The following is a 26,707-nucleotide window of genomic DNA, read 5'->3' as shown; positions in this document are numbered from 1 at the left end:
TAAAATGGAAACAAGCAATAATTTATCATCACTATAAGCATCTTACTTTTGATTTGCGATGTATTTTGAGATCAAAGTGTGTGCTGAACAATTTCTCAGCAAGTTAGCAGAACTAGAAAGAAAATGTGTGTAGCAGCTGCACAAAATACGCAGATTTGGTGAATTAGTATACTGATTTATATAAAGGTTAAAGTTTACATGTATTACTTCAACAAAACTTGAGGCTGTACACTGTAAATATAGCCAAAAGATTTTTTTTTCTCATTTGACCAAACCTCCTTCTGCCAAATGTTTACTTGTGTCCCTTTGAAAGCTTATGGTCCAGGGTTGGGAATTATGAGCTACACTGACAGAATCAAATACAAATGCACACCACGCTTTTCAGATTTTTATTTAATGACTATTAAAAAAGAAAGAAAAATGCTAAAAACAAAAAAATAATAGACGTACTCTTTCCTGCCCCTTAACAATTATGTGTTATTCTGGGTTGGTCTTTGTCTTAAAATCAAAATTGTGTCCAATGAAGTTTGGTTGTAACACATGAAAAAGTTAAAAGGGTTTGAAAATTTGTTCAAAGGTACAGCAGACTCAGTCCAAGGTTGATGCATCTCTCGGGTCCTGTGTCATATCTGATTCGATGTTTTTCCCTTCTTGTTTTTGTCCCTGTCCACTTTATTTTTAGGCAAACACTGCATGATATGTGCAGGCACAGGGCCTGCTGTGAAACTAAATAAAACAGCAGCCAAAACCCAAAGAAAGGCTTTGAAAGACCTCTGAAAAGGCTGAAGAACTTTTGATGTAAAGCACTGTTAAAAAAAGATTACAAGAAAATCTGTCCCCTTGGTGAAAATAGAAAAGAAATTACAGCTTTCCCACAGCTTCTCCTTCTGACCAGTGTTAATGCCCCCCTAATGTCTCATTCCAGCAAATCAGTGCTACTGGCAAGCCAGTTACAAGATGTAAAAAGATAAACTGTCTATTAAAGTGAGCATGCCCCCATTAAAGGTGAATGAGTCACCCTTCCCACAGCTTACCTGAGTCCTTCTCAAAGAAAAGACAGCAGTGAGTCTGTAGTAGCCATGGTAACACCTGTGACAGATGAAAAGATGGATGACAGATATAGTACAGCTGAGTCACCACACACACACACATATACACGCACAGATTTACTGAATGGTGGGAAACAACACAATGGGAACATGTGGGCAATAATAAATAGAAGGGACTCGAGAAACATGTGCCCCCCATCCCCCCCTCCTTCTCCAAACATTGACAACGCTCCCAACACCTCACCCACACATCATCCATGCTCGGGTGCGATTGATTGACAAACGACAAAGTGAAAAATCAGTCACTGAGTGACTCATTCTGGCTCTGCAGAACTTCTGGCTTTTTCTTGAGACGTGAGCTTTTAGTCCGCGGGTGTGCGTGGCTGCTTTGCATCAGATGGTCAATATTTTAAAAAAAAAACCTCTACTACGCGTCAGGGCAGAAGCACCTGGATTTGAACCCAATAAGAAGAAGAAAAACAAGCCCCGCGTCACAAGCTCGGTTCGTGCATAAACAAACACTCCGCCTGTCTTCGTACTTCTGAACCCCTTTTTTCTTACCTTTTTCAGAGCTGACATCCTCCGCCTCAGAGAAGGTCACTTCTTCTTCTTCAATCGTAAACGGGCGATAAACGAGCGAACGGCGATCATGTCCCCTGGAACGCGTAAAGACATTCATGTTGGTTAGAGAGCTGTGCAGCAGTGCGGCCGTAGATTCCCATGATGGCAAAAATGATGAAGGCGGTTGGTGTGCGCTTCCCTGTCCGACGCAACTCTCGACGCAACGGCAGACTTCATCCCTTGGAGAGATGACTTACAAAACACTGATGTTGTTTTGGTCAATAAGAGCTCTGCCGCTGGTCTCTGGGCAACCTGCATCAGACGCCATTTTTACAAAGTCTGCGCCTATACTGGCCAAGTATTGGTCTGCCGTCAACAGATTTAATGTTACACCAAAGTTCTCACCTGAAGCAAGGAAACGATTTGACAGTGACGATTTTTTTTTTTTTTTTTTTTTTTTATATATAAAATAACGCAATTGACGTAAAAGCAAAAGCACATACACGATATTCAGGATTTAAAGTGAAACTGCTGGATTAAAAAAAAAACACAATAGTGTGTTCAAGCTGGTGTAAGGTATAAAAAAAATATCTGAAGAAAATAAAAATCAATTCGAGGGTTAATAGAATAGAACAGACCATTTTCAGATTGTGCTATTTTCTTATTTTAATTTTAATACCTCTTTACATTGACCTAAATAATTAAGTTGCATCTGAATCGTTCCTTTAAAAACCACATAATGCAAGAATCACACATTTATCTTAACATAAGGGAATGCATTAATTTATGTCCAGACTTCATTTTAGACTGATGGCTATTAATTCTTATTTTTATGTTTTATGTTTTTAAAATATAACTGACTGAAATACTTTACCCTGTATTGCATATGTACCTTTTAAGAAGTAATCATGCAAGCTTTGCTGCATATTTTCATAAAATCACTTTCTCAGGTAAATGGAAGTTCATTTCTGCCACTCTGGGGAAAAGAAACTCACTTCATTATGATATTATCTCATAGTTAATTATGAGGCAGTAATTATTAATTTTTCATCAGAGTGGTGAAAATAGGCTTCCTTATTCAGGAACACCTAATGGTTGGACTTGTAATTGGTGCTTTTTTGGATTGACATCTCAGATGTCTCAGAACTTAAATTTTTAAAAAAAATGTAAGTTCTCCAATTGTACCAAGAAAATATACCACACTCCACATATGCATGAGTATAGAAAAGCCTCTGTATTATTGAATTGGTTTCTTCTTTTTAGCTGACCAGAGTGATATTTGTATCTAATAAAATTAATTGTTATTATTATTTTTGACTAAACTCTGTTCTCATTCACTAATAATATTAAAAGCAGGAAGTAGGATTTTTTTTTTTTAGATATTTCTTTATTCAAATAAAGAGTTCATCTATTTATTTTGCCAGCTAGCCTTCCCCATATTTCATATTCTTAGCTATAACATTTCCTGAGTTTAAGATTCATCAAGTTCTGTTTCTCTTAGCTTGTTTCTTAGTTATGTAGAAGAATAAATTTGTATTTTAAGAAGCTTCGTGACCATGTTTATGGTAATAGAAAGTGAGTGGGCTTAAAGTGAGAAGACAATGCAGGGAGGTGTTTAGGTCACTGAGGAATCATGCGAATGCAGAGCTTAAAGCAGCCGAGAGCTGAAAACAGTTGCATATCTTTATTCAGAGAAATCATGCTGCATAGATCAGGAGATTTTTACTCAGCGGTTCACATTCTGAATCATCCCTAATTAGCAGCCTTACCACAAAATAAACACCAGGCTTGGGTTACCTCAGGCTGCGCCAGAGTAAGATAGTACCCACAGAGATGGCCAGACTGAGACTTCTAGTCTCATTAGTGTGGCACAGATACTTTAAGATCTAGTTTTGCTTCTGCATAAGGGTTTATTAAAATATGTTGTCTCAGCTTTGACACACAAAAACGTTAAAATACTTTTTAAAAAGTACGAATTGTGCATTTTTGTGATGCCTCACAGTCGAATGTTTGCGATTAAGATTAAGGTCTTCCTTGGACACGTATATCCCATCGTATGTAAATCAGTCTGTTCCTCTTTTCAGGGCTTTGGCAACCTAAGAAATGGTTTAATAACACATTCAACCGGCACAGTCATGAGAATCTTATTGTATATAAAATTGTGCCATGCTGTTTAAACTGTAGTAATGTTTTGTTGAATTACTAGAAAAGCGTTTCTAATTTTGGGGACTCCTGTAATTAAAAAATCGAAACACAAGAGGGCGCAACAGCTAACTTAATGTGTAATGCTCTGTCCGTGGTGCTGAAAAATAAAACTTTGTTGACAAGATCTTATTACTAAGTACAGTAATGCATTGAACTAATACAGACAAAAGAAAACCAAAAACAACACACAATAAAAAATAAGAATTCAATAAGTTATAGAAGAAAGAGAAAAACTTTAAAATGTTCCATCATTTTCCTTCTCCATTATTTATTATAGTCATCAGTTTGCTTTCCGTCCATATGTGATTTGCAAATCTTGTTTATACTCTTCTACATGCATGCATTAAAGCCTACATCGATTTGAAACCATGTGGTTTACTTTCTTTTTAAAATAGAATGAAAATCCACAAGACCAAAACAATCAACAATCAAGTGACAGTGTGAAACAAAAAGAAAAATCTGTCTTAGTCTCTGCTAAAGCCGAGTTTGGTATTTTCATCCATCTATGTAACTTATCTTATTTTTCTGGTATATAGTTTTTGTATCAAACAAAATAGATTTTTTTATTTATCATAAGTCATTTTTGTCATTGTGTTTTTCTGATATTGTGCAACTGGCACTGCAAAAACTGCAGGTGTGATTCGAAACTTTCCACAAAAATAAGAAAAACATTTAAAATGAGGTGGTGTGTATTTTTAAAAATAGATTTTAAAAAAATTCATTTACCTTAAGAGTCCTTGATGTTGGACTATATATGTATAGATTAGATACATTTTTTCAGTTAATAAATAGGAAGAGAAGTTTTTTTTAGGATTTGATTGTTGATCAGGGCTGATTGATGGAAAATGAACCGTTTCCCAGTCAGTCTCAGGCTGATTGACTGGTCCATCATATGTGCATCTTTAACACATACAGTCATGAAAAAACAAGAATACCCATTAAAAGACTCTGCAATTGTATATATATATATATATATATGTATATATATATACATATATATATATATATATTCAAGTATTTAGATATTTCACTTGAATTTTAAATCTAGTGAGATCATCAAGTGATATGCACAAAATTAATTCTGAACAAAAATACATTTTAACATTTTCTGTTAATTGTCCATCTTGAAAGCATACTAGAAGATGCTAAAAGAAGGCTCTGAAGACCTTAAAATGTAATCATGGGACCTACAGCAGCTTCTTACTATATTGATGTCAAAGTGCTTGGCTGTAAAATCAAAAAGAGACTGCACAAGTTTGACTCTCATGGGATGTATCCAAGGATGACACAGAAATTGTTCTCAAATGAGATTGGTTTCAATTTGTAGACAAATAGTCTGCAAATAACTAGATACAAATATGAGAATAACTCTACAAATATAAGAATATAGTGTTACTCAACCAAAGAGAGTAATACTATATTCTGGGGGTTTAATATCCTAACTTTTTCCTCATAGAAAAACAAAGTTATGTTTACTTTAATGAGTAACACATAGTAAATAAGTTGTAATTTAAGGGCAATTAAATCATTTTCTCTTCCAGATAGGCTACATAAATAAAGTGCCAAGACTTGTCACTCTTGTTTTTTCTGTTTTCACCTGGCTATGATCGGAGACAAAACAGCTACAACAAAAAGAGTCACGGCTGCTTGGCTGCTTAGAAAAAACATCTACCACTCCTTCTACAAATATTCAGTCGTGTTATTTTTAGTTTGCGCCTCGCCTCGCAAGCTGGTCCCCTGTTTAAGGCATTAGTGTCGGAGCTTTCATGGCTGGATAAGCATAGTTCTGTTGATTAAAGACTACTTTAAGTGTTTGTGGTTTAAAGCTATGGGACAGGATCTGACAGAATCCACCTGCAGGCCGCGTGACAGCAGAACTTGTTCCCCGCGTGCCACCACACCTGGTTTTCACAGAAAATAATTAGCCTCCATTCAGCCGGTGTGACTGCTTCTTTGGGTCGCCTCCCACGTAGCATTTTTATTATCGGTCTGCTGTATTTTGGTGGGGGGTTTTTAAGCATCGCTTTAAAGTATTGCCGTTATCATTCCTGTTTTTGCGGTGAAAAGCTGCTGCGCAACCAGTTTCTTTCCTCTGCCCCCTTCCTATTTTGCCGCATTGGACTTAAAGACGAAGCATTGGCGTTGGATAATATCAGAAATTGGATTCAAGTCATAGACGGAGACGAGCGTTTCTGTCTTTCTGAGTCACATGTGTTTTCACTGACGGGATTCATTGTCCTCCGGGAATATTCGGGATACGGGACAGAGGAGAAAAGGCGGAGAGGGTCGCAGAAAAAACGCGCAGGACAGCCTGAGACTAAAGTGGACTGCTTCCAGCTGCCAGACTGAGCCAAGCAGGTACGATGAATGAAACAAAATTTTTTTTTTAAATGCTTCATGCTCTGTGCAAACGGTAGCTGCACAGATTCAGCATCTGCAATGCCCTAAACTAAACGACTGACTAAAATACGGCACATTTTTGAGATATGTTGACCTTAAACTTTAGTCACCATCAACCAGCTTCAGATTTTGTGTTGATATTTTGAAACATGGTTCCTAACAGTTTGGGGTTGTTTAGTTATCCCGAGCTGTCGAGCCTAGAATCTCCATTAAAGCTGTCTCTCTCTACCATTGAAAATAAAACTGTTTCGCTTCTTTTTTTAATATTTTTTTTATTGAGCTGAATATATCTCATTAAGTCCCCAGAGGGTCACAAGTGTGTTGTCTTTTCCAGACAGTGGCGGTTTTTATTATGGCTCTCTGCCCAGGGTGATGCAACTCGGGAACCAATGTAGGGCTAAAAAAAAGGGGGAAAAAATGATTACATCCTAAATAGGGATTATCCAGCTCTCCAGAGCTACTGCCCTGCAATTTTTAACATCGCTGAGGCAACACATTTGAGTCAAATGATTAATGCCTCATCAGAATCCCGTTAAGTTTGGGAAAGGCTGAGAAGTGATGCATCTGAAAGTTGCTGGGCAGTAGTTTTTGAAGACTCCTGTCCTAAATTATTGTGCACCATGAGCATTGCAAGAAAGTCTTATCTAAAGCTGAAGTTGGTGACTGTTCAATTGAAATGCTACTTTAAAATTTTTTAGGGGTTTCATTTAAAATCAAATATTTGGAGCTTCATTTTTATTTATTTTCTGGAGATGTTTTACTGTGAGTCATCCTCATTAAAATGTACATTAATTCTTATGTCCAAACTACAGCAAGGCTTCATAAGACACCTGGGACAGTAGAGGGCAGTGTTTGATACACTTAGCCGATACCCAGTCAGGTTGAATGATGGGTAACCACAATGACAAGGACAGCTACAGCCCTACAGATACAGGTATGTATTTTTTTCTTGATAGCAGTATTTGTGGTTGGACAGCTAGTGATATAACACGCGTTAGAAATCTACAAAGGTATTAATCAAAGAGCTTAAACAAGCAAAGTAAATGAAAAGTATTTTTGATGCATTTGATGGATAGATTTTATTTTAATTATGAACGTTGACTGGTTCTGAACTCTGCAGCATCTCCATACAAAAAGATTTTGTTAGTTTTTAATCAAGACCTTGTGAATGCAGATGTCTGCTTTCTATTTAAGGCCATTGTATTACTCATTGGTCTAATTTTGGGAACTGAGTACAGTGACCCAACCTAGGCTAAAATATTGCACAATATTCAATATGCCATTTGCGTGATATGTTTACAAAATTAAGGGAGTAAGAAGAATGATTCTGGGTTCTTGGCAAAACTAGGTTGAGTAACATGCCTTTAATTCTGGCTTGGCTTTAAAAATAAGTTGTTTTTATTATTTTTCTCTTTTTTAGGCTGCTTGTGGTTGAGGTAAAACACTAAGTTGCATCATTTCACATCAACTATTTATAGACTCTTTTTCTCCTCCTTACATTTTTGTTTCATCTGTGTAAGAGTCCTGATTTGAAAATCCTGATTTGCATACAGATCAAAACCAGATGTTTTCATTTTGACCTGATTTAGCAGCCCAGCAGGTATCTTAAAATATTAGACTCTATTACATTTGCGCTTGCTGCTCTGCTGCATTACCGCTTTATACATTCAGGATGTATATAAAAAATGAGCAAAGGAACATTTCTAGACATTTAAAAATGCTAAATTGGGGAATTCCACATCTGTATTGCATCTGCTTTTTCCACAGTTACTTTGTTCTTCATTGCAAAACAGCCCAACTGTCATTTTATTTAATTAGCACAAAATGGTGCCACTCTACCTTGGAGATCTTGTCTCCAGTCAAGAATGTTTGATTGGCAGCTCACTGTTACATCCCTCACTTATATCTGTTTAAGGTTCCTCAGCTTGCCTTTCTTCTTAGCTGTCAATATGCAGGGAGTTTGCTCCAGCTGTAGGAGGGAAATAGCAGTCCTGCAGCTACTGAGCAGACTACAGTATATCACACTGCTGCCAGGGAAAGATGAGTCTGCAGAATCCTTCAAGGACAAGGAAGGAAGATGTGGGGAATAATGAGATCCCTGCAGACTGCCAAAATTTGTACCCTAGAAACCAGATAAGATGTGCATCAAACAAACCAATTAAGCTTCATCATCATATTAAACAGTTAATGATATAGAAGGATTCATGATCAAAATAACATAGTGAAATCAATAATAGTTATGAAAGGGTTTCATTTTTGTAAACAAGAAGCTTGTGATGGATCTAAATGCTTGCTATTAGCTGTAAGAGTTCCTGCTGAGGATCAGGGAGAATCTTGTATCCTTTTTCTTGCCCCATGGGACAACATGTTGTTGCTGGCCAAGTTATTGGCAGGAGATGCATTTTGCTGAATCAGTCAGCCCAGGACAGTAAACAGGTCGGTGGACATTGCTCTCATCTGCATCGAGATTAAGGGAGGAGACAAAAGCTTAGCAAATATTTGCAACTTATCAGACATTTTCTGACCTAAGTGTGTTTTACTGTTAATTCTCTGTCATTAGGTTCCCCTTTAGACTTCTACCACACACCTCCTACCTCACCCTTTGAGGCAGAGGTGGCTGCCATGGCTTCACCCTCTGCAGCTTCGACTGATAAGATGCAAACTTCATCACCAGTCACCAGCGCCACGCCCTCCACCCCCTCCCAAGCTGCAGACTGGAAACAGAAGCTCTCGGCTCCCTCGGAGTGGGCAGTGATCAGCGTGGAGAGCATCAACTCGAGTGATGCAGCAGCCGGACAGGAGACAAACGTTCCGATTGCGCTGCCTTTGCCCCGAGGATTACCTTCAGAGCAGAGCTGGCAGGAGAGAGACAGCGGGATGGAGCTGCAGGCAGCAGCAGAGAGCGCCGGAGAGGAGATGACCCTGGTTTTACTCAGCCTGATGGAGCATTACAGAGCTTCACTGGGCCTAACCCCCAACACTGATATTACCACAGGAGCTGTCGGTATGGGGCTGGTTTTTCTGTTTCTTTTCACAATTGATAGTTAAGACTATATTTACTGAAAACTCAAGCTAGATTAATCTTGAAGATTAAAAATTATTACACTATTGTCATAATGTAATAATTTTGTGATTAACGGAATAATTTATTAGACTGGTTTCTTAAATGAGAAAAAATAGCCTAAATGAAAAGTAAATTTTTTTTTAATGCAGCACCAAGCAAGTAGGTTTAACAAATGTGTTCAAGATATAAACTGTTAACGGGGTAACGACTGCACCAATATGACCTTTACAGTACGGTAGTCAGAAGGGGAAAAGAATCATGTTCCTGATGAGCTTTAGAAAAAAACATCAGCAATCACCAATTTTCAGATTGCGTACTGTCATTTCAGCCTATTCCTCTGGAAAGATGAATTGGAATAATAAAGCCATTTTTTGGGAAGTAACTTGAGATCACCAATTTAAAAAATGGTTGAAAACATTTTAAGGCAACATTGGAGAACATCATCTTTCTAATGTCTAAGCCAAAGGAATATTATTAAAGGAAATTTACGAGGGCACCAGCAGATTCTAAACCTGCACAATTTGAAAAGTTCCCATAGTCTGATTCTTGGAACATAGAAAATAAGTCCATTAAAAGGTATTATTCTTTTATTTTTTTTAACTGTCAGTCTGAAATCATCTCTATTTTCTTCACAGTTCATTGTGATGATCATGTGAAAACTTTTTAAATTTTATTTAATAGTCATTTCAGTATGTTAGCTGGACAAAAAAGCAAGTTTTCCATTACGAATAACCATACATGTATTTGTCAATAAGCCACACCTGTATCTGTTTTGGTTCAACATGTTTCGTTCACCTTTTCAGAAATGATGAGGCGCTTAATAACTGAAAGGGAAGATCTTGTTGAGAAGCTGGACATGCTAAGGGAGACACTTAGGGTAAGCTTTGCTGGACCTTTTGGATACCTGATACCTCAATCACTCACATGAAACATGCTCTTTCAGTATTACATTTCGGAGCATGATGGAAAAGAAGTCTCAAGCTTGGACACGCAATTTTTTGTTTTGTCTTTTTTTTTTTAGTTTCCTTTGATTTATTTGTTACAGAGATAAATGATTAGCCTTTCATGCTTCATGAAGCAGATGCTAATCCTAAGATTTGGTCTGTAGATTGCACCAGTGTGGTGCTTTGTAATATAGTCAACACCTTAACTTATTTTTTTTTTCTTTGTCAAATGTAACTTTGCAAAGTTATGCTGCTATCTTTCTTTTTAAGAATACTCATTCTCCTTGCACACAAGACAAACTTGAGTATGCTGACTGAGAGCTTTAGAGTCTGGTATACGACATGTAGCCCTTCAATAATTTTTTTTAACAAGCAAATGAAAGTCTGGCTTCAAGGTGAATTTGCAGACACATTGTCTTCTGGGAAGAATCAGGGTTGCATTGGAGGTTTTGAATGTCAAGCACCCTATTTTTAATTTTTTTATTTTTGTAAATGGCTTAGAAATACTTTAAAGATTGATGGGAAGATATATATTTTTTAATTATTGCAAATGTCCTTCAAAAACTCAAAACTGGGTTTTAAAAAAGTGTTCAACATTTGCTTCATAGTTGTTGTTTTCAAAAGGTACTTCTAATCTGACAAACCAGTCTCATCAGGATGTATATTATGTTTTATTGAATATTGCTGTAATATGCTCTGCCCTGGAAGGAAAATAATTTTTTTGGCAATTTCTAAACAAACTCTTATTGTTATCTAAGGTAAGGTATAGTGTGAACTACAGTTCATGTATAAGATTAGAATTTAGTTAATAATTATATAAATAAAAACCATTTATATAAATAAAAAAAATTTTAATTCTTTTCTCGTCTTGCCAAAAAAAACCAAACTCATAGAAACATTCCTGTTTTCTGAGTATTGTCATAGAAACAGAAATGCCAGAAGTAACAACTCTTTATACACTAAGAATATTCAACCTTAGTTTCAGATGACTGTTTGTTTTGTTCCCAGACAGAGAGGTTGGAGTGGCAGCAGTTCCAGTGGGATTTGCAGACTGCCGTGTCTGTGGCCGACAGGCTGCGACTGGAATCGGATCACTCTCTGGGTTTGCTCCAAGAGAACCATAGAGCTCTGGAGGAGCAGCTGGCTCACACTCTCAGGAGGCAGCAGGAGACCGAGCGAGCGCTGGAGAGCCTGAGAACCGAGCACAAAGACGTTTGCTGCAAACTAAATGAAGTCGTTGTGCAACGGCAGCAGGAGCAAGCAGAGCTGGATGTTCTGAGGAATGTTTGTAGGCTGAAAAATGAACTGATAGATAAAGAGGTTAGAAATGATCTTCAAAACAAAGGTGAAACAGAAATTAGAAATGGTGGCGATGGTGAAACTTATGATACTGACAAGACAAAAGGATCAAAAAATGTTGAGCTGACTAGAAAGGGAGTAGCTGAGGGCTGCATTCACACTCTGGAGAAAAAGAAAGAAGTCGGACGTGGACCAAGAGATCCACGGAAGATAGTGATGTTGTCCGAAAGGTCTTGGTGAGTGTATGTGATGTTTCACATTACGATCATCCACAACTGCCTCATACAATTAAAACATAATTTTGATCTTTAGGAGCCTGTCTGGTCTTCCACTGCAAAGTGATTCTTCAAATCAGAATGGGACTTCAAAAAACACAAGCACAACATTACCCTTATGCAAGGTATAAATTTCTCAGTGGGTGTCACCAGCAGGATTGGAATACTTTTTTTTTTTTTTTTTTTTTTTTTTTTACAGTTTTTTATGTTAAATTTGTTGATTCTCTCCTACAATCCATCCAGAAAGAAGAGCCAACAGAAGGGAAAAGAGCAGACCGGCTTTTGAGGAGGCAGGACAGTTGGTCTAACTTTCATACAGGTCAGAATCAATACTTCTGTGTTGAGGTTTGTAACGTGACCGGTGTTGCACAGGTTACATCTTGCTTCTGACACTTTAAATTTCATGTTGCTAGTACATGTCACTATCTAATTATTGTTGAAAACTGTCTTGACTCAGAGCTACACAAATAACTCAAGGATATATGTGCAAAACCCACAAATGTTCCATTCCCTTTTTTCTACTTGAGAGAAGTTTCTATTCTGCAGGGAAGATTCCCCTGAGCTCTGACTTATTTTCTCAGCTGTCAAGAGCAGGGCTCCATATAAACCTAGCTAATCAGTTTCTCTGTATTTTGCTTTTGCTGTGGAATTGATGCATCTTTGTCTCACAGGAAAACAAGAGGAGGATCAAACCTCAGATTCAGTGAAGTAAGCTGCAGTTTTTTTTGCGGAGGGCTGTTTTACTGTTGAGGCATTTATATAAAAGAATGAGTAATTGCTCACTGAATGTCACTTCCTATGCTTACTAAAGCTTAAAGAGTTGGTCTATATGTCTATGTGACTCAGTAAATCAGAATCTAAATTATATATATATAGATAGAGATTTAGGTTTTCTACAAAAATATAGTATTGACATGTTACAGCCTACATAATTATAGGAAACACCAGCAGACAGTCACTGACAACATCCGCAACCAAGATAAGTTCCAAAAAGTAATTGCTAATAAACCTTACTGTCAAGAGTGTAATATCCCAGCATATTTATCACTTCACTATTTTGAAAAACAAGTAATTACAATAAAACTATTCTATATTGTCCTAAAAATATCTGTAATTACCCCACATTTTTCTTTTTCATACTACTCTAGCAATTTTGCATTCAGTCATGCAGTCCTTTCGTAACTTGAAACATTATAGCCTACCCTAACAAATATTGAATCCAAGCAGTCCTTTGTAATAACATTACACACTTCACTATCTAAGTTCAATAACTTTTCAATGATATTCTAATTTATTGAGAAGCCTCTACTAATAAACTTAATGTACAATGTTATCGAAAGTAAACATTAATTTAGATATAACTAGCATTTATTTTTATTTTTGACTTTCTTGTCTTGACCTCAGACCTCAGGATGGCTTCAGTGCTTTGCTGAGGCGTCATGGTGGCTCCAGGAGAAACTCTCTGCTGCGGTGGTGCCAAAGTCGTACCCAAGGTTACAAGGTTAGAGCAGAGAGTCTCGAGTGTAATACTCTAGTGACAGAAAATGAAATCTGTTTAGTTGTTCTGTGATGATTATAATTATTCTTGTGTGTTGGTCTGCAACAGAATATTGAGATCACCAATTTTAGTACCTGCTGGGAGGATGGGTTGGCATTCTGTGCGGTTTATCACACCTACTTGCCAACTCGTATCCCGTATGACAGCCTCGCTCCAACTGACAAGGTAAAAAAACCTACAACCTTAGACACAATGAATGTTTTGTGGAAGAATGAAGCAGTCTGGTCTTTTGCCAATACTCAAACAGATCAAGGTGTTTTCAGGAAGGTGATCTAGAGCTGCACCTGCAATCTTATGAAGATGCACAAGTTTCATTAAATGGCTTTACAAGATATTACTAACGTGCTCAAAATATTGGTAAAAGCCAATGACTTCTGAATGTAAAATGTACATTGTTTGGGCAGGAAGAAAACCTTGAACTTGCGTTCAAGACAGGAGAGAGCGTGGGAATCCCAGCCACACTGGTGAGACTTTAAAAAAATATATTTTTCAAACAATGCATCAAATGTTCTATGCAGATATTTAAAATGTTAATCAGCTTTAAACAGCCATTTCTTGGTTAGGGAAACAAGAGGTGGTTCTGTCAGTGGTTTGTAGTGTTTTTTATAACAAATAGTCATTTTTTTCAAATAGTCTCATTTTCAAAGGATAAGGTGCTCCTTAACATAAACTTTTTCTCTTAATAGAAATCATAAATGTCTTGTAGATCACTTACTGTTTTTTAATCTGTTAAGCTCTGAAGCTTATTTGACTGCAATGTCTTTTCCCATTAACTTTGACAGACAGTGGAGGAGATGCTGAAGGCAGATGGGCCAGACTGGCAGAAAGTGCTGGCATATGTCGAAAGCGTTTTCCGTCACTTTGAAATGTGAAGACAGGATCCAGTGACTTGCACTCTTCCATTTTCCTTTTGTGAAGAATTGGGAGGTGAACTAGTGAATTAGTGCTCTTGCACACAAGGAACTCATCTGTCAGGATTTAAAATGTGTCACAAGTGTTGAACTGGCATTTTTTCTTTTGTGTCAAATCATTCACTCAGAAGCAGGTGCTTGCTGACTCCCTGTGGAAGAAACTATACAGCATTTCACCCATGGAGCACTTTTTTATTTTTTTTACTTGCACAGCAACTACACTGGATCTGGGGAATAAGATCTAGGACGCAGAAAGAAGTGCAGCAGGATGATCACCTGCTCACCAGGTACTTCTGTGTTCCAGTCGGTGCATTGATTTATGCAATGTATGCACTTCATTTACTTTAAAGAGCACTTTATTACCAAGTTAGCTATGACAATGTAGCATTTTTGGAGGAATATATTGGCATCTAGGTCACTTTATCTTAACTATTTATTATGCACCTCTTCTCTAATCACTGTCTTCATCTATTCAGAGTGGGATCAGACATGTAGTACAATTTTTATGCTAGAAATCAGGTTTTTACCATGAACACTCCTACCACTGTCTGAAATGTAAATGTACCTCTTGGCTTTTTAAAACTGTGATTATGATTTTAATGCATTAATAAAGTGTCTATCACAGCTTTTTATCCCCTTTGTATAAATAACACAAATACAGAGAAAACATTTATTTTTTAACAGAAAAACAAATGACATTATATAAAAAAAGGATGGCATTAAAGTAAATGTTTCAGTGGAATAAAGTGGTTGTAGTGTTATATGTAACAAATAAATACAATGCAAAAAATAAATCAAGGATTTGCAAGAATGCTTTCAATATAACCATTTTTTTTTTAAGAAACATTAGTGGTATAAAACTTAGACCTAAAATCAAAAACAGGATCTTAAATACATGATAATACAGAGAAGCAAAGCATGGAAAGAAAGCACTCTTGCATTTGACCTGGTCAAAAATAAATCCTATGAAGCTGGAATGGCGCCTCCTATAGGTGGTGTTGACAACGGCGGCAGGAGGAGAGCCTTCAGCTTTGCAGACATGGCTGCTATTTCTGGGTCCTGGGTTTCATACATCTTCACCAGTCTGGCAAATTTAAGGACGCCTGTGAGGGATGCAGCAGATTGACGCGAGTCACATTTATGCAAAACAACCTTCCATCTGTGAGACATTTATTATTGTATCAGTAGAGCAGTGTGAGATTCCATTGCAGAGTGCACTAATTTGTTTCTAAATTTATTCTAACATATAAAACATGTCTCTTCAAAGTTAATTGTTTCATATATTCATTTAATCACGTAATGTTCACTAGTTTTCTATAAATTTTGGAAAACTTGAAAGTACATTTAAAAAAAAAAAGTCAAGTCACCAAATTATTATGCAAGTGATATTTTCTCAGATTTTCTTAAATGGTCAATGCAAATGATGGTCAGTATAATTTAAGTCATGAACTATTACAGTATAAATCAAATTTTACTGAACAAAGCTCCCCATGAGAACAGCATTTTTTTCAAAAATAAAAACTCAAAATGCTCTGTTCCAAATTATTATGCACAGCAGATTTTCTAAACATTTTATGGATTATAAAGAATTCTTTGAATGTGCAGCATTAAATGGTCACATGTACTAAAATCAAAAGCTATTTCAATCAAAAACATCTTAACAGACTGAGTTACATGTTAACATAGGACCCCTTCTTTGATATCACCTGCACAATTATTGCATCCAGTGAACTTGTGAGTTTGTGGAAAGTTTCTGCTTGAATTTATTTGCAGGATGTCAGAATACCTTCCCAGAGCTGCTGTTCTGATATGAACTGCATTCCACCCTCAGATCTTCTGCTTGAGAAAACTCTAAAGGTTCTCAATAGGGTTGAGGTCAGAGGTCAGAGGAAGATGGTGACCACACCATGAGTTTCTCCCCTTTCGTGCCCATAGCAGCCAATGACACAGAGGTATTCCTGGCAGCATGAGATGGTGCATTGTCATGCATGAGGATGATTTTGCTACGGAAGGTACAACTCTTCTTTTTGAACCATGAAAGAAAGTGATCAGTCAGAAAGTCCATATACTTTGCTGAGGTCATTTTCACACCTTCAGGGACTCTGAAGGGGCCGACCAATGATTCTCTCCCCATGATTTCGGCCCAAAAATGGCTCCACCACCTCCTTGCTGACATCACAGCCGTGTTGGGATGTTATGGCCATCCACCACCAATCCACTACTGCGTCCATCTGGACCATCCAGGGTTGCACAGCAGTCATCAGTGAACTAGTTTGTTAATCTTCATGTACGGCTGGGCCCACTCTGACCGTTTCTACTTGTGAGCTCTGGTTAGGGGTGGCTGAATAGTAGAGTCATGCACCGCAAGCCTCTGGAGGATCCTCCACCTTGAGGTTCCAGAGGAACCAGCAGCTTCAAATTACTGTTTGCTGCTTTGTACGGGCATTTTAACAGCTGCTCTCTTAATCCGATGAATTTGTCTAACAGAAACCTTTCTCATTATGCCTTTATCTGTACAAACCCATCTTTGTTCTGAATCAGCCACAAATCTCTTCACAGTACGATAACGCTTCAGTTTTTGTTAAATATCTAATGTTTTCGTACCTCGTCATAAGGCACTGCATTATCTGATGATTTTAGTCAGCAGAGATCCTTTGTCTTTCCCATATTGCTTGAAATCTGTGGCCTGCTTAATAATGTGGAACATCCTTCTTAAGTACATTTCCTTTAATTAAGCTCACTACACAAACTAATCAACCCAGCTCTCTGAAATTAATTATAGTGATTCAAAGAGCCCTGACACACACTACCATCTATAAATTTAATAGCACAATAAAATTTTTTTAATTTTATGACACTTAAATCCAATTTGCATAATAATTTGGAACACAGTGTAGGATATTGGAACATTTTCACAAAGAGGAAGTATGACCTTTTTTTATTTTTATTTTTTTGATAAAAAACTCAACTTATCTGATCATTTAAACTAAATATATGCTATTAGTAGCTAAAATATGTAGAGTCATCAAAATCTGAGTAGAAATTCATCTAAAAAAATCAAACATGGTCACAAAACAAATTGAACTGCTTATTGTTCCTTAGTTTTTGTTTCAAAAAAACTTTTAAATATTGTAAGCCATCAACATCACCTTCTCCTTCATTGTTAAATCCATACGCCTTGATTACTTCCTGTTGAATCTGAGTGGCCACAGGAAGCACGAGCTGCAGCATCTTCCCCATGTCGTTACAGGCGCTCTCCCGAGCCTCCTCCATTCGCACAGCGTTCTCTGGCACTGAAAAGGCCTGGATCACTTCACTCAGCACCACTGCAGAACAAAACGAGCATCTGTGGTTACTTTGCAAACTTTCCAAAGCACAAATGAATACCTCCACAACTGCCTCGATCGGTAACTACCTGACAGACTAAAATTTATATAACTACCTTATTCGATTTACTCTAAACCTCAGGCTACAAGGTTAATTTTGTTTTCTGTCATCATAAAGGAGCAGATGAATCTATAGTTGTGGACATGATTTTGACTAGTTAGAACTAGGGAATCATTTTGAGATGCATTATGAAATACTAAAAAACAAAGTTAAGTTAATTAGCAACTCTAAGTTTTGCTCTGTTATCTACTATAATATGAAGGGAAAAGTGATATAAAAGATGGGGTTAGTTGCATGTTTATCATGGCATTATGATCTAAAAGCATTCAATCCTCGGCCTGCTCTGCTTTAACTGCTTGAACTAGACAAGAGTCCAGGTTTGCAACCTTTCTGTGAGGATTAAGCAAGTGCAGGTAACCATATGTTGGATCAGCAGCAGCAGCAGAACTATTCATTCATCTTTTATACCTGCTTATTCCTTCCAGGTTTACAGGTTGGACTTGAAAAGACTCATTCAGCTACTAAATACTAACCTGAAGGGCTTGGGGGACAGGGGTTATTTGTGCAGTCGCTTATTTTATGTTACATATTTTTAATTGATTTGTTTTTTCAAAAACGCTAAATTTCGTTGCTCTTGATTTATTTGCAAAACAATAAAGAAGCTAAAACATCCAAGGGAGTGAATACTTTCGTAAAACATGCAAACTCCATGCGGAGAGGGCATTCTAGTGACGCAGGAGCAACATTTTTAATCATACTGTATATTTATTTCTGCAGACGATTGATTATGTTAATAAATCTTCAATCATTGGGAAGCTTAGGAAAATATACAGGATTGATGACTAAAGAGAGCGCTGACTGCTTATCTAGCCTCTTTTAAACTATTTTGTTTGCTGCGTTGAAGGAAAAAGTCAAACAAGGAGGAAAATGTTCCTCTCACCTCTGGTTTGTTCAGCGGTCAGTGTGGGTTGTTGGGCTGGAGCCGAAGCCATGATGTCTACCGTGGAAAGGGACAAAACACAATAACAACCAGGTTACTACAAATATGTCATCTCTGTTCAGAACTGGCGAACTACAAAGAGTTAAATGTAGCGCTTCTTAATCGTCCTAGTCAAGAAAACGAGACCAATGTACAAATATTACGACAAAACGCGTAAAAAGACACTTTGCTTAAAGAATACTATGTGTATTGGTGAATCGACATTATTTCTAAGTTATAATATTAACTCATCTAACAGAATCTTAAGCAACGGCAACAGAAAACAACGACAAATATATACGTTCATAAAACGGAGTAATCTAAAAATAAGAAACATTTAAGATGCACGTTCTCACCACTGATGAAAACACCAGCCCTGAAAGCTAGCATCAAACAACCCTAAGGAAATATCGTAAATTGACCTAAACCAACAAATTTACGACAGTTAGCGACAGGACCTCCGTTTTATGGCACATGTCAACGTAATACGTAAACATACCTCGAAAAGCTTGCAACCTGGTGAAATCACGATTCGTTTCTGAAGTTGGAAGACAGTCAGGCGTTTGAATTTGAGTTTTTTGTGCCTTTTTTTAAAATTTATCTCATCATTCTAGTGACGAGACGAAGAGGTGTTCTTCCCAGTTTATGGTGAAGAAGCTGCTTTTCCACGTTGAACTGGGAGTTACGCATATGGAGCAGAAGCTCGCAGAGTTTAGAGCCCGAAGACAGGCGGAAAAAGGCATGAAAACGTCCGAACCTGCTGCTCCTCAGCCCGGAGAACAGAGAGGAGGAGGAGGGCCTGCTGTTCAGCCTGACAGCAGTCATCAACCAAAGGAGCCAGAAGCCAGCCAAGCTGCAATCAGCAGCTCTAAAAACAGGGTAAAAGATCACTATATGCAAACAAATTAGCACAGTGAATATTGATTTAAATGAGAATTGTTCAAAAAATGCGTCTAACTCAGTCCGAATTACAATAGATTAGTTGCATTCTAAAGGTTTCTGCAGGTGTAAGTAAATATGCAAATATTATTTTAAATCTGCATATAAAATACAACGTCAGAATCATTCAAAAATATATGTCACATTAAAGATAGACGTAAAGATCTATTTCTTTAAAAACCTGAACCCAGGATATATGTTTCATAAATAATATCTTAACAACTTCTATGAATTCCCTGTCATTGTCTTAGTCTTCCAGTTGTATTCAGGTATACTATTACGCAAAAGTATTTACACCTCTTAAACTTTTTCAACATATGCCTTGTTTTTTGAATATTTTAGTTGTTGCTTTATCTAATAAACAAACAAAAATCGGTGCATAAGTGGAATGGAAAGAAAATTCTACATGGTTTTAAGAACATTTACACTTGAAAACCTATAAAATGTCATTGGTATTCAACAAACCTTAGACACCTTTTGTTTCATTTTCTGTTTCAAGTCTGTTGGCAGTGTATTTCTATCAGAATCACATGCCTGCAGGCTGAAATTCTTCATTTTTTTCTATTGTAACCTCAGTCAGGTTAAATGGAGAGGTTTTGTAAATAATCAATTTTAAAGTTTTTCCACAGATCCTATTCTTTCCTCTTCACAATTCTACACTTTTGCACAAGTGACCAACTTTATGTTGCTCTAGAACATAAATGGAAATCATTTTGTGTTTATGTGACTGTATAAGAAAAACTTCAAGTTTAAAAGTACATAACACTGTTTGTGGCATATGTGTAAACAATTAAAATAATATTCATCTTAGTATTTGTATACTACTGTACGATGTTTTCAATCAGCTTATATTCTGTAATCCTGGGAGCTGCTGACTTTCTGTCATGTGTCCTGCAGGACTGTAGGGACTGGCTGCTAGACAGTACTCTGGGACGATGGTTTGCTTCAAGACAGCTGGTCCTCTCCAACATTATGCTGCTCAAAGTGCTGCTGTGGCTGGTTCTGCTGGGTCTTTTTGTTGAACTGGAATTTGGACTGCCTTTCTTCGTCATCTCCCTGTTCTACTGGCTCTATGAAGGACTGCGCAGCCCAGAACCTAGAAAGCCAGGAGAACTGAGTGCTTACTCTGTCTTCAACCCAGACTGTCAGCCTCTCCTTGGCTCACTCACTGCTGAGCAGCTGGAGGGGGAGATGGGCTACAGACCTCTGGCCAACAGATAAAGTGCTTGTCACTTCCATAACTGAAAGGCATAATTTTCTTTCTTGTTTGGAAAAAGAATTATGAACTGTATTTCTTATGTATCTATTGCACATTAAATTAACGCTGGCATTCTTATTATTTTGTTCCCTTCTATGCTGCAACATTTTAGGAACCTCAGATGTAAATGTATATAAAACCTTTATCTACATTGGTCTTTTCACTGTTTGCCTTTCAAACATTAATTACCTTGATTGCTGAAACTTCCCTAAATGCCAGGGATAATTTGGGGGCTACTCTTCTTTTTTTTTGGACCACAATTTGTTTTTAGTTCTGTTTGTTTTAATTTACAATCAGTTTTATTTGCCCAAGTTTGTGCTCTCAAACTAGAAGTTTGACTTTGGTTCCACTTTGGTCTCAATGTGCAGACATTTCAATGTAAACATGTCAAGTTTGGAGGAAAATAAATTGTTTTTTGTTGTTTTATTTTCAAACATGGATATGCACTATATTTTTGTAAAAGAAGACGATGAATTATTGAAGAATTGATCTCTGCACCCTGGGAAATTATGTGTCCTATCCATCAATAAATTATTCTTTTCAACCTCACCGACCTTAAATAAGTCTTATACAAATGCTAAATGCTAGACCCTGATTAGGTCTGACAGTGATGCTTTACTATCTCAAAAAATATGAAAAGGTATGAAAAAATGTTTCCGTTTCCAGATTTTACTGCTTATTGCCTGATCTGGAAGATGAACAAAAAGAAATTTCTAAACCAATTGATATATATTTTTTTTTTTTTGCTAATTTACACACTGTTGTCCAGAAAGTGAAAAACGATCACATTCTTTTGACTTTTTTTTAAAACTTTTTTTTAAGCACAGTTTAATTTTTACTGTATTTGGTAGATTTTTTAAAAAAGAAATAAGAGATATACTTATCTGTCAGGAAGAAATACCAATGTTGCAATCATTTCATGACACACACATTGCTTTCAAATGTATGAAGAACATGTAATTTAATGGCATCAATTTTTGGTTATTTCCCTGACTTCAATATTTGTCCTACCTATTTTTTGGTTGCAAACTTATAACCCATATATATTTTCTATTACAAATAATAAAAAAAAAAAAGGTGAATTTCACAGTTTTTAGAATCTGGACCTTGTTGTGAGGTGAGGATTTTAAAATGATCCCTGTGGTGATTAAACTTCAATTTATGTTTTGCTTTAAATAATCTGTATTTAAGTCCAGATTTGAGATGTTTAGAGTTTGAAAAGAGATTTTAGCCCTGATTTTAGATTTTACAGCTGCAAAAAATAAACCTGTGCAATTCACCACACGGTGTATTGGAAGCGTATTACTATTTCATAATTTGTGGAACAAAAAGATAAAACCCAAGCTCTGAGATGTGCAGTTAAAAAAACGATGCTCGTTCTGATCAGCACTCCTTACCAGTTGGTGGCGGTAAAGTACCGTAATGTTTGCCAGGTGTCATTAAAGACCGCAATAAGAGGAAGAAGAAGATGGTTCACTCCTATCTACTTCCGCGTTGGTCCAAACGCAGTTCTACAAGTACATGTTTACCTTTCACTTGAAAAATGCGTTACTGAAAGATTTGCAATATAGTTAGTTACAATAGTTAACTTTTTTAAAGCTTGTTAAAGGCCTCCCCCTGGTCTAACGTAGTTCATATTAAGCTGTTGCATTGCAGGGAGACTCAAAGTACAGTTAACTGTCCGTTTCCAGTCAAAGATCTGATACATCCATAAAATTGTGTCGCGGCAACTACTTCTATTTTCTTCACCAGTAAGTAATGACCCCGTTTCCAATTTGGTATTTCTCGAATGTAAGCTAGTAACTGTCACTGATAGCAGATAACTGGTTTACATGGTTAACCAGTTAACTGAACTAACAGATCTAGAATCCCAGATTAACCGTCTAATCTAAATATCTAAAATTAACGCATGAAAAATGGTTTGTAGTGCTGATACAAGCACCAGCATGTAACACATATTTGGTTCATTTGGTCGTATTGTTTGCATAAGTGCAAACAGTACAATCCTATTTGTTAGGTAATGGCCATATCTGTATGGTTAGAGATATTGCCTTCAGAGAACAAGCAGTTGTATAGATAAATATTTATTAGAGCAGGATCAATGTTCAACAGAGAAAATAATTACAAGCAGTTATGTGGTGTTTGTTTGCATGGGCTTGCCAAATTTACTGACTTTTGATATGTAATAAATGTCTGTTTGTTAGATGCTAAGGTTTCTTTACCTCTTTATTGGTTGTGCAATAACCAATATTGCACAACCAAAAACTTAACTATTAGTTTTTTTAAATAAATTTTTGCCATTACTTCTGTGGTATAGCTGTTTCAGTTTTTCATGATAGAATATTCAAATATCAACCATAACTATTCAGAATATGCCTGATCTCACTTTCCTTACAGTTTTCTAACGATCAACTACTTAAAAATGTCTGGTAATCCTGCTGTGGTTATGCGGCTGGTGGCGTCCGCCTATTCAGTGGCTGAAAAGGCCGGGGCCATAGTAAGGAAGGTGCTTCACAGTGGAGATCTTGGCATTGTTGAAAAGGTGTGTCTGTATTTACTTTTTAAAGTCAGATCAGTAGAGAGAAAGCATGTTTTTTTTTTTTTTTAGCAGAAATGAATTCATTTTAAGCATTTATGTTGAATATATATTTGCACCTTTTGCACAGACAGGAGCCAACGATCTGCAGACGCTCGCGGACCGACTTGCACAGAAAAGCATCTGTGCTTCACTGTCTAGACGTTTCCCCAAGGTCACCATCATTGGAGAGGAGGTAACTGGATGCGCAGCTTCATTTAGAAAACATGCACTGATCAAACGAAATCAGCACCTCAAAATGTCTGTTAATTACCTGATTACAGGATCTTCCATGTGAGGAGGTCCAGGAGGATATGATTGAGAATGGCCAGGCAGAGGAAATCCTTCAGAAGAGCTGTCCAAAAGAGTATGAAGCACTAAAAGAAGAAGAGGTAACTACAAACAAATAAATAATGACATCCTTTTATGATTATTATTATTATTGTGCATACATTTGAAAGCCTTCTCCTTAAGTGTGAACAGGCTTAATTGGAATATGTTTGTGTTAATCTCAGCTAGTTGTTTGGGTTGATCCCCTTGATGGCACCAAAGAATACACTGAAGGTAAGTGTAAAATCCGTGCTCTCAACTTGAGCTTTCAGTTTTCTTAATAATATGATACAGCTTGCAATGATAGATAGCAAATAAATAGAACCACAGCTTGCACCTAAACTTAACCTCACAGCATGGATTTCATGTTTGTTTTTGTTGCAGATTAGTCTTTGTGCACCAGTTTGTTGGCTGGTTTTTGGTTTTCTTTCCTTGCTTCTCCATCACTTTTACAGTGTTTGTGTTCCTTCTTTTGTGCGTCCTTGGGCTTTTCTCCTATCGTCCTCTTTCTTGTCCTCTCTTTGCTGTCTTCAGCCTCAAGTTGTCTCCATCTACAAGCTGTTGACCAGAAACCACACAAAGAGTTGGACAAGACTCACAGCACAGCTATCCGTACGGCAGTGTAGACAGTGGACTTTTAATGGCGACGTCAGAATTATTTGCCAATGATAGAAAGGGTGATAGAATATCTTATTTTCTTCAAATAACATTCCTCCTATTCTGGACTTAGGGCTCCTGGACAATGTGACAGTTCTCATCGGCATTGCATATGGAGGCAGAGCAATTGCAGGTGTCATCAACCAGCCATTCTACAATTACCAGGTTCAAACCAAACTATAAATTATCCACAGCTTTGCTTGAAAAGACATCATCAGTAAGTTATTTTGACGGTTTTCTCTCCAGCTTGGATCAGGAGCTGCTTTAGGGAGAACAATGTGGGGAGTTCTCGGATTGGGCGCCTTCGGGTTCCAGCTGCAGGAAGTTCCAGCCGATAAGCGAATTGTCACCACCACCCGTTCCCATAGCAACAAGACGGTAACAGACTGCGTGAACGCCATGGAACCTCACAACGTTATAAGAGTCGGGGGTGCTGGAAACAAGGTGAGGTGGATTTGGAGCCAAAGTGCTTTTCCTACACTAATAAAACGTTTAGATGTGGGCTGTATTTTAAGTACTCCTGTTAACTGACTCCACATTTTGCAGATAATCCAGCTTATTGAAGGGAAAGCATCTGCTTATGTGTTTGCCAGTCCAGGCTGCAAGAAATGGGATACATGCGGTCCTGAGGCAATCCTGCATGCCGTCGGAGGTAAAACTCTTAAATTTAAGGAATGAAAAAAGGTGCATCTTTCGCCAGATTGACTCTTAAGGTGAAATGATATCAACTTTTTTGTTTTTCCTCATGCAGGAAAACTGACTGACATGTTTGGGAATCCTTACCATTATAATGCAGACGTAAAGCATATGAACTCTGCTGGGGTTCTTGCTACACTACGCAACCATGATTACTACGTCAGCAGAGTGCCACAGTCTGTGCTGCAAGCGCTGAGGTCAGATTGAGTTCAGTCATGATGTGCCTCTGGGGTAGAGATGGTCTTGGTCTTTCTTTGTGTTTTTAATTGCTATGACACTGTTTAGTACTTGTTATTGTTGCAATAATCTCATTCTTTTTGACAAGTATCATTATTTAAATCATATTCACTATATAGTCTCGCCAGTAAAAGCTATCCATCAAACCAATCTGGCCCTAAGTGAAAAAGTAGCTGGTTCCAACAGCTGTTTGTGGAACAGTTATAGCAAGAACTTCCATCATATGTTTGCAGTAATTTGGCAATTTATCTTTTATATTGTGGTGAAGGAATTTTGGTAAAGTCTTAGTATTTTAGCATTAAGACTCTCCCATACAGCCCGTTTTTGTTCAGTCTCTATTATTTTTTTACAAGTGTGGTTTGCGGGGCTTTAGGTGTTGTTCTGGGTTGGATGAACAGTTGTTGGAGTAATCTTTGTAGGCTCATCACTCCTGTGAACATTCAACAGTATTCCATGTTTTCTCCATTTGTGGATAATTCCTTTCACTGTGGTTCACTGGACTCTCATTGCCTTTGTAACCCGTTCTAGCCTGATTGATGTCAGTGACTTTGTTCGACATGTCCTCTTGAATTTCTGTAGATCTTGGCATGTTGTATTGCTTTTTGAGATTTTTCAGTCTTTTATTTGAGAGAAATAGTTTTCTCTCTGTAAAATTTCTTGATTTTACAGGTCTGGCAATAATCAGACCTGTAAAATCTGATTACTGCTGGTGAAACTGAACTCAGCCTCTTTCCAAAAATTGGCTTAGCGACACAATTTTACAAGCTGAAAAAAAAAGAAGCTTTTTTTCCCTCAACATAATTTCAATGGAATGTTAGTTGGACATAGAAACAAAACATACAGATTTAACCCCTGTGACTGAAACTTTTTTTTGCTCTGATGGCATTATTGTCTGAAAGAAATATATTTTTGTAATATGTTTTTGCTGTATTTGGTTGCAGAAAACATTCACCAACTGCTGCTTTCCAAATAAATTATAGGAACCGCAGCAACATGTAGAGGAAAAAGATTCAAATTTAAAATATTAACAGACTTAATGATTTTAATCTAACATTTTAATAAACAGCAAAGTCATGAAAGGTGCCAAAATAACTCCTTAAAACTTGCAAATATTTGATTGTTGCCTTTTTTGTAAATATGAATACAAAGTTTTTGTGAGAATTCATCAGTTTGTGAGCCTTTTATGACACCTGTTTAAAATAGACAAATACTTGATTACATTTAGGAATATATTTTGTATTTTAATCAGGTAAAACCCATAAGATATAAGAAGGTAAAACAAACCTACTAAATATAGTTAGTCATTTTTCTAACAAATTTACACAAATGTTTGTTTTCCTCTTATTTGTCATAAACGCCAAATAAAAAACTGATTTTAACAAA

The 26,707-nt window shown here is 37.0% G+C and overlaps 5 protein-coding genes across 11 annotated transcripts in view; 3 read left to right on the top strand and 2 right to left on the bottom strand.

Annotated features, from left to right (window-relative positions):
• The window catches only part of dlgap2b (discs, large (Drosophila) homolog-associated protein 2b), a 105,359-nt gene extending 102,459 nt beyond the window's left edge, over positions 1–2,900 (bottom strand). For 3 of the 5 annotated variants that reach the window (XM_032585006.1, XM_032585007.1, XM_032585010.1), the window contains exon 1: positions 1,611–2,898. In XM_032585006.1, coding sequence (XP_032440897.1) covers positions 1,611–1,728 — 118 coding nt within the window. In that variant the 5' untranslated portion in view covers positions 1,729–2,898. Of the gene's footprint in view, positions 1–1,034; positions 1,090–1,610 lie in introns of all 5 variants that reach the window. The other 2 variants (XM_032585008.1, XM_032585012.1) reach the window with 2 other exon arrangements.
• A 2,753-nt stretch (positions 2,901–5,653) lies between these two features.
• Positions 5,654–14,898, top strand: LOC116734159 (cytospin-B-like). The gene is made up of 12 exons (XM_032585342.1): positions 5,654–6,173; positions 7,028–7,149; positions 8,776–9,219; positions 10,083–10,156; positions 11,232–11,758; positions 11,835–11,922; positions 12,041–12,116; positions 12,469–12,505; positions 13,202–13,298; positions 13,404–13,520; positions 13,760–13,819; positions 14,138–14,898. Exons 2-12 carry the CDS (start codon positions 7,101–7,103, stop codon positions 14,225–14,227), a joined length of 1,659 nt encoding a protein of 552 aa, XP_032441233.1. The 5' UTR covers positions 5,654–6,173; positions 7,028–7,100; the 3' UTR covers positions 14,228–14,898.
• A 24-nt stretch (positions 14,899–14,922) lies between these two features.
• On the bottom strand, positions 14,923–19,242 carry grcc10 (gene rich cluster, C10 gene). Of its 2 annotated transcripts, none has more exons than XM_032585347.1 (4): positions 19,132–19,242; positions 18,594–18,650; positions 17,416–17,592; positions 14,923–15,369 (listed from the first exon to the last, which is right to left on the bottom strand). In XM_032585347.1, the coding sequence occupies exons 2-4, from the start codon at positions 18,643–18,645 to the stop codon at positions 15,230–15,232; spliced, it is 369 nt and encodes a 122-aa protein (XP_032441238.1). In that variant the 5' UTR covers positions 18,646–18,650; positions 19,132–19,242; the 3' UTR covers positions 14,923–15,229. The 2 variants fall into 2 exon arrangements, with proteins under 2 accessions (XP_032441238.1, XP_032441237.1); XM_032585346.1 differs by lacking the exon at positions 19,132–19,242 and adding an exon at positions 18,989–19,096.
• Positions 19,243–19,248: 6 nt separating this feature from the next.
• Positions 19,249–21,378, top strand: saysd1 (SAYSVFN motif domain containing 1). The gene is made up of 2 exons (XM_032585345.1): positions 19,249–19,511; positions 20,469–21,378. Exons 1-2 carry the CDS (start codon positions 19,278–19,280, stop codon positions 20,790–20,792), a joined length of 558 nt encoding a protein of 185 aa, XP_032441236.1. The 5' UTR covers positions 19,249–19,277; the 3' UTR covers positions 20,793–21,378.
• A 917-nt stretch (positions 21,379–22,295) lies between these two features.
• Positions 22,296–26,485, top strand: bpnt1 (bisphosphate nucleotidase 1). Of its 2 annotated transcripts, XM_032585343.1 has the most exons (10): positions 22,296–22,580; positions 23,227–23,371; positions 23,496–23,600; positions 23,689–23,796; positions 23,920–23,968; positions 24,269–24,346; positions 24,465–24,556; positions 24,638–24,835; positions 24,938–25,043; positions 25,143–26,485. In XM_032585343.1, exons 2-10 carry the CDS (start codon positions 23,252–23,254, stop codon positions 25,292–25,294), a joined length of 1,008 nt encoding a protein of 335 aa, XP_032441234.1. In that variant the 5' UTR covers positions 22,296–22,580; positions 23,227–23,251; the 3' UTR covers positions 25,295–26,485. The 2 variants fall into 2 exon arrangements, with proteins under 2 accessions (XP_032441234.1, XP_032441235.1); XM_032585344.1 differs by lacking the exon at positions 24,269–24,346.
• Positions 26,486–26,707: the final 222 nt, after the last annotated feature.

Source organism: Xiphophorus hellerii, chromosome 15 (assembly GCF_003331165.1).
Source record: "Xiphophorus hellerii strain 12219 chromosome 15, Xiphophorus_hellerii-4.1, whole genome shotgun sequence".
Taxonomy (NCBI): Eukaryota; Metazoa; Chordata; class Actinopteri; order Cyprinodontiformes; family Poeciliidae; genus Xiphophorus; species Xiphophorus hellerii.
The sequence above is the reverse complement of the archived record's forward strand: the minus strand, read 5'-3'. Positions and strand labels throughout refer to the sequence as shown.

Coding starts and splice junctions, on each gene's coding strand:
- saysd1 (XM_032585345.1), top strand. CDS start 19,278: ATGGTGAAGAAGCTGCTTTTCCACGTTGAACTGGGAGTTACGCATATG. Junction 19,512..20,468: donor TCAGCAGCTCTAAAAACAGG/GTAAAAGATCAC, acceptor TGTGTCCTGCAG/GACTGTAGGGACTGGCTGCT.
- bpnt1 (XM_032585343.1), top strand. CDS start 23,252: ATGTCTGGTAATCCTGCTGTGGTTATGCGGCTGGTGGCGTCCGCCTAT. Junction 23,797..23,919: donor AAGCACTAAAAGAAGAAGAG/GTAACTACAAAC, acceptor TGTTAATCTCAG/CTAGTTGTTTGGGTTGATCC. Junction 24,557..24,637: donor AGCCATTCTACAATTACCAG/GTTCAAACCAAA, acceptor TTTTCTCTCCAG/CTTGGATCAGGAGCTGCTTT.
- grcc10 (XM_032585346.1), bottom strand. CDS start 19,022: ATGCTAGCTTTCAGGGCTGGTGTTTTCATCAGTG. Junction 18,651..18,988: donor GGCTGGTGTTTTCATCAGTG/GTGAGAACGTGC, acceptor TTTCCACGGTAG/ACATCATGGCTTCGGCTCCA. Junction 15,370..17,415: donor ATTTAACAATGAAGGAGAAG/GTGATGTTGATG, acceptor CATCCCTCACAG/GCGTCCTTAAATTTGCCAGA.
- LOC116734159 (XM_032585342.1), top strand. CDS start 7,101: ATGATGGGTAACCACAATGACAAGGACAGCTACAGCCCTACAGATACA. Junction 7,150..8,775: donor CTACAGCCCTACAGATACAG/GTATGTATTTTT, acceptor CTCTGTCATTAG/GTTCCCCTTTAGACTTCTAC. Junction 10,157..11,231: donor TGCTAAGGGAGACACTTAGG/GTAAGCTTTGCT, acceptor TTTTGTTCCCAG/ACAGAGAGGTTGGAGTGGCA.